The sequence below is a fragment of the Astyanax mexicanus genome, chromosome 25 (assembly GCF_023375975.1).
Source record: "Astyanax mexicanus isolate ESR-SI-001 chromosome 25, AstMex3_surface, whole genome shotgun sequence".
NCBI classification, from domain to species: Eukaryota; Metazoa; Chordata; class Actinopteri; order Characiformes; family Acestrorhamphidae; genus Astyanax; species Astyanax mexicanus.
In genome coordinates this window covers 15,676,787-15,691,382 of record NC_064432.1, presented here as the reverse complement: position 1 = coordinate 15,691,382, position 14,596 = coordinate 15,676,787, and the positions used below count along the sequence as shown (strand labels likewise).

The window sequence follows — 14,596 nt, the reverse complement described above, 5'->3', positions numbered from 1 at the left end:
ATAAATAAAGGTGCGACTATAATACATTGGTAAAGTGTTTTTTTGGTATTTACAGCATCTGCTCCTGACTGATGTTCATTACAGGACACTTTTCATTCATTCATTTAGTCCTTAGCTAAAAATTCAGTTGAATTGTACAGTTTAAAATACTTTAAAGATGAATGCATTTAAGTGTGAGTAAATGGATATTATATTTTGTGACAGCACTATCAAAAACCTAAAAATCTGAGATAGAAAAAAAAAAGAAAATAAATGAAAACAGTAAAAATGAAATAACTAGTAACTAGCCAAAAGACAAAACAGATTTCATAGAGACCTAGAACACCAAGGGGCAGTTCCCCAAACAGACATAAAGCCTAGACTTGAATTAAAAAGAAAACACAGACATAAAACCTACACAGAATTAAAAGAAAAATGTAGTCTAAGATTAGACTTAAAGGTCTGAACAAAAGTTAAATAAAATACTTAAAAATTCCCCACATTTACCGGAATCACTCAAAATGAATTAAAAGGGATTCAATGCATTTTTTTGACAGAAAACTTGCAAATCGGTCAAATTTGTCCAGAACACAACAGGAGGTTTAAAAATAAGTCTTAAAAATGGCATAATGTATGTAATGAAATCATGAATGCTACTGTCAAGAATCAAACGCAAGAAGGAATAACCAAACTGATTCGTCGGATTTCACTTAGGTAATATTTTATTTGTTGGTTTAATTTTTCAAAACTATTTTTTATAATAAATTTTGTACTTTGAGGTCAATAAAGAATCATCACAAGTGAACAGAAAATACTGTAGAAAAGAATAGCACTGGTAGAATTAGAAAATAAACCGACAGAAAAAAAATAATGATGCTGTTAATGCAGTTTAGCTCATGTTCGCCTCTTCTTGCTTTCCAGAAACAGGTGGCGGAGACGGAGACGGACGGAGAGATGCAGAGATGAGCAGACTGACAGATGCACAGGAAGTCGGGACGTCCGCACAGGGGTGGAGCTGGAATGACTGAGTGTGGTGTGTACCCCTCTCACCATACATCTTGCCTACATCCAACATTGGCTTAGTGGTCAGAACCACGGACAGCTCATAGTGTTCCTAGTCTCAGGAAGGGGTTTCCTTGCCATTGGAGACAGCAGGGGTAGCTGGAGATCAGGTGGTGGGCAGTGATTTCTCCTGCAGGCCTGAAACAGCGGGACTTGACATGAAAACCCATTCACACACATTTAACACACACTCCATCTGATTACTTCAGGCCTTCAACATGTGCATCATTTGGTATGACTTGTTGTTCAAAGCCTAAAAAAATAATAATAATAATAATAATAATGATAAAAAAAGCCATTGCCGGTGTCGTCGTAAAATCGTCTATATCTAGCAACACTTAATAACATTTAGTTTTTTCTTTTTTCTCTCGTTTTCAAACGTTTTATTATTGAAAAGAAAAATGGTCGAGGAGCAGATATAATTTTGCATCATCTATACAACAGGCTATAAAACACCACTGTCACACAGTCCAGAGAGCACATTTAGATGTGGGTGTACTGTATAAACATATGTAGTAAGATACTGTTTTGCGTGCAATCGAGTGTTCCCCCTCCCATGTGATCACTTCTTTTGCGAAAAAAAAAAAGACAAAAAAAAAAATAATAAAATCCCGCCGCTGGCACCGTGGCCTCGAGTTTCCCCACCGACGGAGAAAGTAAGGCCTTGAGATTGCTTTTCTGAGATTGCTTTCAGATCCTCAGGCCGGCAGGCTTTCTGTTCTTTTTGCACCCTTGATAGATTTAACCAAGCGGCCTCGCGAGAGTCCACACCGGTCGCCGCTTCTAAAAAAAGGTGCAAAAGACGAAAGAAAGAAGAGATTTGGTTGATTCTTCAGACACCAGCTTTAGACGTTGGTCCCTTTTATTTCCCCCACCCCTATCTTCCATTTGATCTGCGCAGTGTTTGAGTGAGTAATTTTCGAGCTTGTGCATGGTCTCTAGCCTTCACTTCATGGTAGAAAAACGAGTCTCGGCAGCGAACAGCAAGCAAACAGAAATGAAACGTCGACGGCTTGTGACATGACCCTCCCCGACCCCTCTGGACCCTTCGGTTCGCTGTTAAAACCAGCAAGTGCAATCACAACATCTTGTCAGTAGAAGTGCAGATGGGCTTGTATTGATAATCTGCTTATCAGTTATGGGTAATTGTTGGGTATTTAATCAGCTTTGTTTTCCTCAGGCCAGTCTGTTCTTGGCCGGACCAACCGGCATGTCCAACTGAGCCCGTGCCAGCCCGATCCGCCGTCGCCGCCACCACAACCGCCGTCCTTCTGTTCCCTCCATCCGTTCTGGAGGAAAACGCAGAAGAACCTTCAGCCCCGGCCGCCTCCTCAGGTGCCACTTGCATCTTGCGGTGTAATTCCACATCTTAGATAAATTTTCTACAATTTTTAAAGCAGTTTGTGTCTGTTTCAGTTCATATTTTACACAGGATGGGTTTTCGTATAATTCTTTAGGAGACGAAAAAAAAAAAGAGGAAAAACTCAAGAAGTCCTTTAAAAAGTTGGTCCAGCAAGCACCCAGCGAAGGAGGAGTGATCAAACATAGTACTCCTTGTCCTTGTTTTTCTTGCCCTTGCTGGCGCTCTTGGTCGCGGCGACCGGTTTCTCCTTGACCACCGTGCCGTTGGACTGTGCCGAGTTGCTGATGTAGTTGCGGCTCTCGTCCACGTGGTAGGAGCCCTCGTCGCGGTTGCGGTATTTGTACATGGCATAGAGGAGGATGAGGATGCAGAGGGCGGCGGCTGCCACGATCCCCACCACCATGCCCGTGGTGCTGCTGGACTCTCGGACCACCTCCACAGGATCGGGGTAGACTTTCAGGCCAGGACCCGTCGGGCTCGCTGGGGAAGATAAGAAGAGAAGGAAGAAGCATCAGTCGACATGTCGTTCACTGGCCACTGTTACAAAAACTGAAGTTAAATGCAGAGTATTAGGCTCAACCTGACCTCATTGTTCTTAATCAGATATTGGTAGTGATTGGTAGTGGCATTACATAATTATTCTTAATTAGTCTATCAACTAAAGTCTCTAGATTTACACTGGGAAGGTGATGGGTTTCCAAATGGGGGCCAGAAATGTGATTGCCTATTTTGTACTGTTGGCTAATGACACATTTTAATAAGCTTTTAAACTACATCTCTAATTCCTAGCCATGTTCTCTCACATGTGGCAAGTGTTCTCCCTCATCTACTGATTTCAGGTCTGGCACAGTAGCTTCCTTTAGCCTGAGGAAATGATGCTGTAGCTGATTCTGTGCTGGAGAATGCTCTCTCTCTCTGCTTGGTAATGAAATGACCTGTGAATACCTTCACTACACCACAGAGCAGAATCTCAGCATTATTGAGGAGAAACCTCTTATCAAACGCAGCAGCTACTACGTTACACAGCACCGCCGATCCCAACACTAACCAAACACGCAGGCCACGCTATTATCATACAAATTACAAACTCTCAACCAGCATCGACTGTGATCTGGCCCTCAGACGAATCCAGTGACCGCCCTCTAACATACTCTAAACGCTTGATAAGGAGGGATTAACGACTCGGCAGACAGTGCTGTGGGAGCCATTTGCTGCTTAGTTTACCGATAATTTATATACACCCTAAACTAATGTTTTTTGTAGACAAAACAGTGGCAGGTTTACACACACAAACACTGGAAATCACTGCCATCTTTGAAGGTGCTACATTTAACCAAATATTCCCAATATTCACCCAAGCGTAAATACGTCTGCAAACCAACACCAGAACATCATCTCGTGCCTTGTGAGGCTATTAGGTTAGCTCTGATGCTCCTTCAACCACAGATGCAGCTCCTCTTCTTTGGAAGCTGATGGATGTAATTTATATGGTGTTCAAAAGCTAGTTAACTATGTTCTAACAAGCGCTATATAGGCTGTTGTAATATTAGGTTAGCATAGCTAGCTTCTTTATGATCAGTGTCCACACTAGTAACTATTTCACACTGTTGGCTAATCGCTGGCATTTGCATTTGTGTACTTGTGTAAAGTATGTTTTTAAGACTTAGACTGTGGGTCACTCTAGAACTGGGAAATTGCACTAAATAAAAACATGTTTCTGAGTGAATGAACCTTTCTGTTCTTTCTCGGACACAGAAATGTTTTACAGCTCTGAAGTGGTTCAACTGTCCAACTGCTTTTGTAAGCCTCTATGCAGCTTTATGAATGTGAGTGTGAACTTGAAGAGCCATTTTTGGGTCTGTCAATGACTTTTCCAAGGGATGATTCATTAAATTATACAATACTACAAGATGCTACAAGAATCTCTACATAATGTAAGGATTTTTCCTTTTTGGAGAACTCTTTAAACCTTAATGTTTTTAATACTGTGTCCAGATCACTGGAAACAGAAGACTAAGTTTTGTCCAAGTCGAAATGTGCGAGAAAATAAAAAGTAAAAACATCAAGGTGCTGAAAAAAGGAGGTGGGGGGGAAAAGCAGTGCAGGATAAGAGACATTTTATCAGATGAGAGCATTAGCGGAGATAGAGAGCGAGACAGCAAGCGAGCGAGAGAGATAGATAGAGAGACAGAATAATGAAGGGTTATGGTGCCGAGTGCTATCAGAGTTGATAGGAGTGGGATTATAATTTGGATGGCTCTCGTACATAATGGAGGCTCACTGATATGTAATCAGTTTCCCATTCAAAGCGGCAAATGGCTCCCACAGCACTGTCTGCCGAGTCGTTAATCCCTCCTTATCAAGCGTTTAGAGTATGTTAAAGGGCGGTCACTGGATTCGTCTGAGGGCCGGGTCACAGTCGATGCTGGTTGTGAGTTTGTAATTTGTATGATAATAGCGTGGCCTGCGTGTTTGGTACGTGTTGGGATCGGCGGTGCTGTGTAACGGAGTAGCTGCTGCGTTTGATAAGAGGTTTCTCCTCAATAATGCTGAGATTCTGCTCTGTGGTGTAGTGAAGGTATTCACAGGTCATTTCATTACCAAGCAGCACACAGCCAGAATCAGCTACAGCATCGTTTCCTCAGGCTAAAGGAAGCTACTGGTGCCAGATACTGATCCAAACTTGAGGGGGAGGGGCTCTATCTGTTTTTTCTTGTGACAGAAACCTTTGTGTTTTGAAGAGACACATGTTGAACAAAACAACTCAGGCTAGGAACTTCAAATATTGTAGAAGAGTAGAAGCAGTGACCATACAGGGCCTTGAGTGGGTTTGTAGATGTGTTTTTGCTGAACATGTTCCTTAAGGAACTTTTAGGGGTGCACCTTAAGGGTTTCAGATTGAAGCACCCCAAAAGTTCCTTAAGGAACCTATAGAAGATCCCTGTATCTTCCCTCCTGAGCCCATCGTTGCATCCATATTTGGGACGAACATGATAAAAACCTTGGACAAAACCTTCTGGTTCTCACTTTGGCCAACCATACAGAGACCTGCTGTATACCCATCACATATGGGCATCTGGTTATCTGGTTCTAGTTTTCCTTTCACTCTGAGCATTTTCTTGCTGTGATTTCACCACCACCGATCCCCGTCCTTATCTCCTGTCCCGACTCTCTGACCCTGAACAACAAATAGCCAGAGCCGGCCCCAGACTTCTCCCCCATCTCGTCCGCCGATGTGGTGACAGCCCACAGGCTTTCGCCTTGAAGGAGTGAGCTTTCTTCACACCTGTCCAAAGGGATAACACGGGCGGTGGCAGACACAACTAATCTGTTCCAACGCTCAGTCACACTCAATTTCCAGCGGCATCTCCTCTCGTCCTTGAGCGTCTGCTGGCCCCCGTTAGCATTCCTGGACTTACAGTAGGCCTCCACTCCCACTACAACAGGGTTATTAGACAATGACGGGCACCTTCTGACCGCAAACTTTTATAGCCCCAAGAAGGAGAGCCAGTCAGTTTGTGTTATCTGACACGAGAGACAGGAAGTTTGGTGGAGGAGGAAAGCACACAGTAAAAGAGAGAGGAACTGGGAACACTTAAAAAAAAAAAAAACAGATTGTCTACACTAGGACTACAATGGTAACTGGTTTATTGGTATATTATAAATAATGCAGAGTGGGAATAAACCCACAAACGTAAAGATTTTGTTGCTAGATTTATTGACTTATGGCACTTTGGCACTTTTTTAACTTTAGGCTCAACAAGAGGCACCACACCTAAATAGCAAAGCACAGCAGAGAAACAGGCAGAGAGAAGCAATACTGATTTTACCTCCATTGTCACAATGTCTCCATTGTCTCCATTGTTTGACTTGTCACAATGATAAATAAACACCTTAAAATATATTTTCTATTGTGTTCTCTTAGATAAAATAGGCCAATATACATTTCTGCGGAAAATCTGTAACATTAACTATGTTTTTTTATGGTTGAAGTGCGCTGTGTTTCCCAGGATTAACATTACCTTGCTAATATAGAGCTGCCAAAATTGTTAAAATTAATTTAATAAGTAAAACTCAAACAGCTCAATTTTTGTAGCTACTGAACCAACATGTAGCTTCTGAGTGCTAGATTTTTATGGGAAAAAACAAGTTTGTCGCTTTGAAAGCAGAAAAGAAAGGATTTGGGCCACATGGTTTGACACTGAATATTAGCATTTCTTAGCAATGCTAGCCTTCTATCTCCAGCGTACAACGACTAGCTAAAGCAGCTACATTTGTTTGGATATGAACCCGGCTGCTCTTATTAAGGAGGAAAAGTATGTTAGTTGGAGTTTCCCACTTTATCATGACTATAGTCCAGGAAGCATTTAGACACATTCATTTTTTAAGAGTGAATTTCCTCTCTATTCGGCCAGACAGGGAGAAAGAGAGGGAAATGGGACGGATGGGGTGCCAGGAACACCGGGAGACATTGGCTTCCTGTTGTTTCGGAGCGACGGTAAGCTAGCAGCCTCGTCCCTGGCTGCCTTTCACACCTGCTAGCCACACAGATGTGCTGATTGGTCTCATGCAGGGCATGGCAGAGTGACAACAGACAGATACAGTAATACAGCCAAGACTGCTCAGATTTACATCAGTCCCCCTGTCTGCAGACGCCCGCGATAATCTGATCCACAGTCTGCAGCGGTGGGTGGGTGTACGTGACACAAAGCGATGTGAACTGAGATCAGTCAATAAGTGTCATTCACTTTTTTAAATTTATGTACCTAAAAAAAGACTATAGTTGTGACAGGTGCACATTAATTTCTCTCTTTCTCTGGCCAGTGCCCTGATATTAAAATCCTTTTCATAATGACATCGTCATGAACAGTCATGTGAGAAATTTAGAGCAGCCCCTGAAAACCTGTCTTGTTTGAACTCATTAAACATACAGGCATTGGAGCTATAACTGAATACTACGAAATGGACGTAATGTAATGTTATATAATATATATATGTCTTTAAAACATATTTTATAAACTGTAAATGACAGAAAACGTTTTATTGTTGCCAAAATTTTCTAAAATTAAAATCTGGTGCATCAGATAATCTGCTTGCTCTTTTGTGTTTGTGTATAAGAGAAACCTTTTAAAAAATTGTATTGTTATCGCTATATATGAGTTTTTACTCTAAATTAAAAAATAAAGCTGCTCCAAAATTTTATAACCACATTATAATCATCTGAGGCTGATGGGCTGCACATGATTCTTATTTTAGTATTTTAAAATAGTAATAAAAGCAGAGATATCCTTTTTCTTGACTAGAAAATTGCATTGCAATTAAGTACATTTTACAAAGGATTTCTTAAAGAAATCTAAGAATTATCCATGTTTTAAATATGTTACAAATGATTAAAGAAATGACTCTGTGAGCGTATTATCTAAGGGCTTTCACTCTCCTCTTTTCTTCTCCTCTTGCTTATTTTTTGTGGACAGTTGGCTCTCCATTAGCACGCTGCAGCTTAGCGACAACAGTTGGGCTGAAACTGTGCCTGAAACAAGTGTTTGAAATAATGGGGGGCTTTTATGAATTCCACTTAAGAGCATTCAAGGGTAAAATTAGATAGAGCGAAAGGAAAAATGACCTCCGATTGCAGCAACAGTAATACGTGTAATAGTAATGTAATAGTGTCTGTGTACAATATGTATAGGTACAGTGAAGGTGTGTGCTGGGGAATACAGCGCTGATTCTGTGGACACTATGTTGTCCCTGCCTTCCAAATGAACAGATATGGGCTCCAATAGAAGCAGACTGTCAGAGGCTGTCACAGCATCTGTGCATTTGCAGGAAGCGGCACATTGCTGCCATACTTGTTGCACACGTTTTGCATCACATCTATGCATTCCTAGCTGTTCTGAACCCTTGGTAAATAGTCAGCGCTTTTGAAAAGTGTTAACAATTAAGGCTGCAGGGTTACTTCCTTTCTTCTTCCTTTTCTTGGTATCTAATTCCTATTTTATATATTTGGCAAAAAGCTCAAACAAAACTGTTTATTTAGTGTGCAATCTGAGGGAAGCGACCAGTTGGCTTTTACTACTGTAAGTAAATAATTGGTGTTTGTATTTCCAAATCTCAAGCAATTGTGACGTCATCAACATGGATAAGCATGATGACTGACCAACACCCTTAAATGACTTGCAACTGGACCTCTATCAGCTTAGAGAGAAACTAGCAAATGTATTATATTATAATGGCCAAACTACATATGATAAATGGGGGTAATGAAGACTGGACTCTGACTCTGATTAGAATTTAGAAGACTTAGAACAAGATTTTGACTCAAAACTAGACTCTAGAAGATTTGTAATCATATTTGGAAGACTTCACTAAAACCTGTACCCTAGAAACAATGACTTGCAACATTTGCAAAAACTAGTAAATCAATGTAGATTCAAATCTACAAAATTTGGGACTAGATTTACATTACAGTACTCAATTCAGACTCTTAGTTAGGGGTTTAAAACCACACTCAGAATTGCACCCCAAAGACTCAAAATTAAAACAAGGTTTTCATTCACAGACTCAGGACTGTATTCCGACTGATACCACAGACACTACACTTCCACTTATACATCAGAGACACAGCATTTGGCTGATTAGCATCAAGAGATTTGAGACTAGACTCAAACTTACACCACAAACACTGAAAACTAAACTTTCAACATTTCAAACCAGAGAATCTAGACTTGACTATGGCTCGCACCACAAAGGACTCACTCCCCAAAGACTCAAAACCAGTTTCAAATTCGCATACAGAGACTTGACTCAAACTTACACACTGTAGATTGAAATTCCACTCACACGTTGGACACTGGCTTGCACCTCAGACTTGAAATTTGATTTAGACTCACACAGAGACTTGGAACTAACGTTGGACTTGCACCCCAAAGACTTGAGACTCATGAATCAATAGAAAGTAACTAGTGAACTTTAGAACTTCAAGCAGTGATCTTGCTTTTGAGTCCACAACTATTTGTATTTTGACTTTTTGTAATTTTTGTAAACTTTAGTCACATATTAATTTCTTCATATCAAATCCACTGTGGTGGTTTACTGACTCGACTGTATACCAACTTTAAATACCCAACTCAGGCAGTTTTGTCTGTTTAAACAGGTACTAACTGTGAATATCCCTCTCTCTGAACTCCTTTAAGCTGTATGATATGTGACCTGAGGAAGCTGAGGTAATGTTGTGAGGTAAAGTGAAAAAAGTGACGGTGGGCAGGATGCGTGACGCTGGTGACAAACCCTGCCACGTTAAAGGAAATCAGCAGAAGGAGAACGGGCTGTGCGGAAAGTGTCTTTCGGCGGCCCTTAATCCTTGGAGGATCCCGAGACGTGGCTCAGAGAGGGATTATAGCCGAGGAGAGCAGGGGCTGCTTGGCTAATTTGCTTTGAAATGCCTGACAAGCTTCCATGTGTTTCGCCAACACTTCCTCACTCAACACCCGTACCAATCCCAACCTAGCACCCCAGCACCCCCTGTCCCCTCACTCCCAAGCCCATTTCCTCGCCGGCTTGGCTCTCGGCCAGCCTGTCGTCTGGAGAAGAGCGGCGGGAGATTCTGGAGTGTCAGCGGGGATTTGAATATATAGCTTCTTTTATTGCCTATTTTCCCTCGTTTGTCAGCGGCAGAGAGGTTCATTTGCTTGGTAATTTCAAGGGGAAGTGGGATCAGGGGGTTGGAGGGAAGAGAGAGAGAGAGAGAGAGTGGATGTAGGGAGTCACATTCTCGCAGGTAAAGTGGTCACTCTGTCTGCTGCCTATTCTCCGAGGTAATGGGGTGATCACATCTGCCTGGGCTGTAATGACAGGGCAGTGCAGCTGCAGACCTTTCATTAGCAGGATTGATGGGGTAAACGGCTCATCATTTGGGACACTGACATGGAAGGGTGTGACAGTGCATGAGAAGATTGTGATACACAAATGGAAAAATGTGACAAGCAATATTCAATCAATATTGATGCCTAATGATGTTTTATTGTTTGAATACCAACACCAACCAGCAACCTGCTGACCTATACAAAAGGTTATGGACAAACAACACTCTCCTCCTGTTTTCCAGATCTAATGCCTTTAGTAAGATTACACTGTGAAAAACGGCCTGTAATTTTGAATGAACTCAACTTAGTTTAGTTAAAAGTTCTCCTAACTTCTCCTAACATTTGAGTTTGGTTTCATGAACTCATAGATTAATTTAACAAGGCTTATTCATGAAGTCACCTTTGCTGGAAGTTTTTTTTTATTGATTTATCCATATTAAATATCTAGTAGAAAATGGGAGATAGGACTGAATTTTAGTCCTCAGTAAATAGCAGATTAGTGCTGGGGCACCAGGCACATCCTGGGTGGAAGAAGACTAATTACGACCTCAAAAGTGTATGCGTTTCCTGTATGTGAGTGAGAAACCATCTGGGCAAAACCATTTGTTGCTTATGTGTGAGCTGTATAAAAGCCTGGTCCAAAGTTGGCCAAGGAGTTTGACTCTGACAGCCGGCTGAGGATGATTGAACCGAAATAAACCTGCTTTTCTCTGAATCTGAACTCAGATGTATGTGATTTGGTTGATAAAGAACAACAATAGAAACCACACTGTTGAGAACACCGGCACAACAAAACCCAACACCATAAGGGTCCCCCCCTCTTGCAAATGTTGTTCCAAACTTGTGCTTTTTACTTTACTACTTTAAAGACTCAACATTTTAATACAATCTCTACTCTGGAGGCTTGTTTCCATTATTAACCAAGGGCCATTAAGGATATGGTCGCATTTTTTACTTGCTCAGAATGTCAGCTGCAAATCTTCTTCACTTCAGGATGCAGCAATAGAGAAAAGCAGCCAAGGCTTTGGGATACAGCTATTCAATTGAGCCTCAATAACTTGAATAAATGAGCCCCAACTGAAATCGATTGTATAGTGTTTTTACTATTCATTCCTTTTAATCTGCAAGTTCAAGAAACATTGAGTAAATTTACTTTTCACAGGTATGTAGCGGTGCAACGGTCTAACTGCCTTTTTTTTTTTAAAGAAAAGTCAGCACCTCAGCCCTCCATGGTAAGGAGATTGTGAATAAGTAGTCCTATGCCCATGTGCTAAAGCAAATTCTAACCTACAGATGGGAATAAATGGTAAACAAATTGAGGAAAAGTGAGCACAGACTACGCAATCATACACAATATTTAAACAACTTTAACTGAAGCTCATTTACAAATGGTTTCAGGCTCACTTTAATATGTACTAAAACACAGAGCACAGCAACTGAGATGCAGAAGTAAAAATGTTAGTCTCACATCTGACCTTTAGTGAAATATTTTGGAAGGAAAAAAATCTTCCACCATATGGCCAGCAGATCCCAGTCTGAATCACAGTTATTTAAAGCCGGAAAATTAGACCTCCTTTTTTAAAAGTCTGTGAGGTTTGGGTTGAGGACAGATTTTAGTTTTTTGGTTTGTGCATAAATATACAGTCTAATTAAAGCTCTGCAGTAAAAAAAAAACATAATGACATGTATTGCACTCAGTTGTACTGTACATGGTGAGGACTGTTTACGCTACTGCTGCTTAATTGGGTAAAACATTGAACAGGAAATACGTGTATGTATGTAATGCAAAGAAGGAGCACAAGCAGAAAGTGGAACAGAAACAGGGCAGTGGGGGATCCATTTGAAAACATTAGCGAGGCTTTCCCCCATTGTTATTTCTCATAATTTGCCAGCATGTTGCCAGATTCAGTGCACCATTAAACGCCATTAGTAACGCTGTGGAGTGCAGAAACTTCTAGCCTGACGCTACCTGCTAGGAAGAACGCAAAACACAGTATATTTCTTTAGCATGCATGAAAGGTTCTGAACACAGTGCCTGTTAATGTTAACACTGATCCTGATTAAAACTGCGAATGAAAAACCAGCCAGATGGCCACCAATGTTAACTGATATTGGCTGAATGTTGGGTGATCAAGAAATGTTCAGACAGCAGACAAATTTAGCATCCCACAGCCTGTTCCTGTTTTACTTAATCTTATTAATCCTTAACTTTTATTTTAGTTCTTCTTTTAGTTTTATTATTTCCTTTTTTTAAATTTTGTTTCCTTATTTTATTTTCATTGTATTTATTATTTTATTATTATTATTATAGTTATTATATTATTATTATTTTTATTATTTTAAAAGTTTTGTATTTTTGCTTTTTATCTTATCTTGATTTTCTTTTATTGTTATTACTATTTTTATTATTATTATTGCTTTTATTTTTGTTAGTTCATTTATTTACAAGTTAGTTTTAGCTAATTTTAACCCATTTTTGTTGTATTAGTCTTACTTTTTTTATTTTAACTTTTTGTCAGTTAAACCATACTTAATTATAATCATTAATTTTATTTTATTTTTTTATTTTTATTTGTATTTTATAATAATAATAATAAAAATAATAATAATAATAACAATTATTATTATTATTATTATTATTATTATTATTATTATTATTGTTGTTATTATTATTATTATTATTATAATTATTATTATTACTATTATTATTATTATTATTTATTTATTTATTTATTTATTTATTTATTTTTTAATCTATTTTTATATTTTATTTACTGATATTTTACAATAATTAAATTTACTTTTTATTTTCTCTGTCAATTCCTGTTTCTGTAAATGCTCGGCTACATTGAAAATGAGGGCTGCCCTCAATGTATATCCGAGTTAAAATAAAGGTTGATTGATTGATTGATTGATTGATTGATTGATTGATTGATATGGCACACAGATGTGTCATTTGTGTGGCAGTGTGTGGCATTTGTGTGGCAAATAATGGTTATATTGGGTTAGTTTTAAGATCCAGTGTCTTCCAAATGTCACAAAATAAGAAAATTTAGTTACGATATGGAGATAAACATCGATCCCTGTGACTTCCATGATGTGAAATTAAAAATTAAATACAAAAAGTGTACTACACATGCCCACATGCATCTAGATGTATAAAAATGCATAATAATAGTCAGTTCTGAGATTTCTATTAACCTGATAATATATATTTTCAAATAAAAGGCAATGTCTGTCTGACACCTTGACACACTGATGCCCAACTGATGTCCAGTGTCTGCTAGCCACAACTACATCAATTATAAAGACAGCACTTGTACATTTTGAATTTTGTCACATAGCACACTCAGTCTCTGCTGATGCATCATTATAAAGCTTCTGTAATAGGCAACATTATATATTCATGTCATGCTTCTCCACCATCAACGATATGGATACATTAAATTGCTCCCTTTGGCAATCTTCAATTTGCTTCCAGTAAAAAGAAGCACAGTCGATTAAGTCTGCTTTGCTTTTCAGCGTTCATTGCAGATCATTATTTATCTAAAAACGTCCAAAAAGTCCCGGAGCTTTGTGTCAGCTTACTATATAAGTACGCTCTCTGTTAATATGGTAATGTCTTTGCTTAGGATCTTCTTCATGGACTAATTTAGCTTGTAGAGTCTGCTGAGGAGTTGCAGTGATGGTTTACTACTATACTTTCTGCTAAAAACCTCCAAAGAATTAATGGCACAGTGGCTAGCACTATTAGCACTATGCTAACAGTCTTTTTTGTCATAGGCATGAGGTTATTTTTTGTCAAAGGCATGTCGTAATTTGAAAAAAACACAGCTTAGGAATACTAGCTTTCTTCAAAGTATCTGCAATACCTCCCATATTCATTTAGCAAAAAAAGCAGTTAGCATTTCACAGAAGAACTGAGTTGGCTGTAATCTGTAGCCTCTAGAGTGGATCAGCGTGTGAACGGGTCATCGCTTCTAGAGCTGCATCACTCCCAGCTACAATGCACCGGGGTATTCACTCCAATCACTAATTAGCTCACAGTCCTTGAGATGACGCTTCCTTTGAGCACTATCCAACATCCAAGTCAGCATATGGAGGATGCTAACACATAGACACGCCTAGAGGAAGGTTCCCAGTTCTCGCTCACTCTCTTACTTAGAAAGGGGGGGATGTTCAATTAAGCAGCCAGAAGGAATGTTTACACATGTTTAAAGAAATTTGCTTTTTGAATCATTAACTTTTTTAGAAGTAATGATTTTAGAAGTATTTTTAATCTTTTGCAGACTTCCACAATTCCATGTCCCAGAGATTTCATGGATATGCC

At 39.4% G+C, this 14,596-nt stretch overlaps 1 protein-coding gene across 24 annotated transcripts in view; it reads right to left on the bottom strand.

Annotated features, from left to right (window-relative positions):
- Positions 1–526: 526 nt before the first annotated feature.
- LOC103042950 (neurexin-1a) overlaps positions 527–14,596 on the bottom strand; it is a 562,201-nt gene continuing 548,131 nt past the window's right edge. For 6 of the 24 annotated variants that reach the window (XM_049472548.1, XM_049472545.1, XM_022681835.2 and 3 more), the window contains one exon: positions 538–2,884. In XM_049472548.1, coding sequence (XP_049328505.1) covers positions 2,580–2,884 — 305 coding nt within the window. In that variant the 3' untranslated portion in view covers positions 538–2,579. Of the gene's footprint in view, positions 2,885–14,596 lie in introns of all 24 variants that reach the window. The other 18 variants (XM_022681843.2, XM_022681837.2, XM_022681847.2 and 15 more) reach the window with 10 other exon arrangements.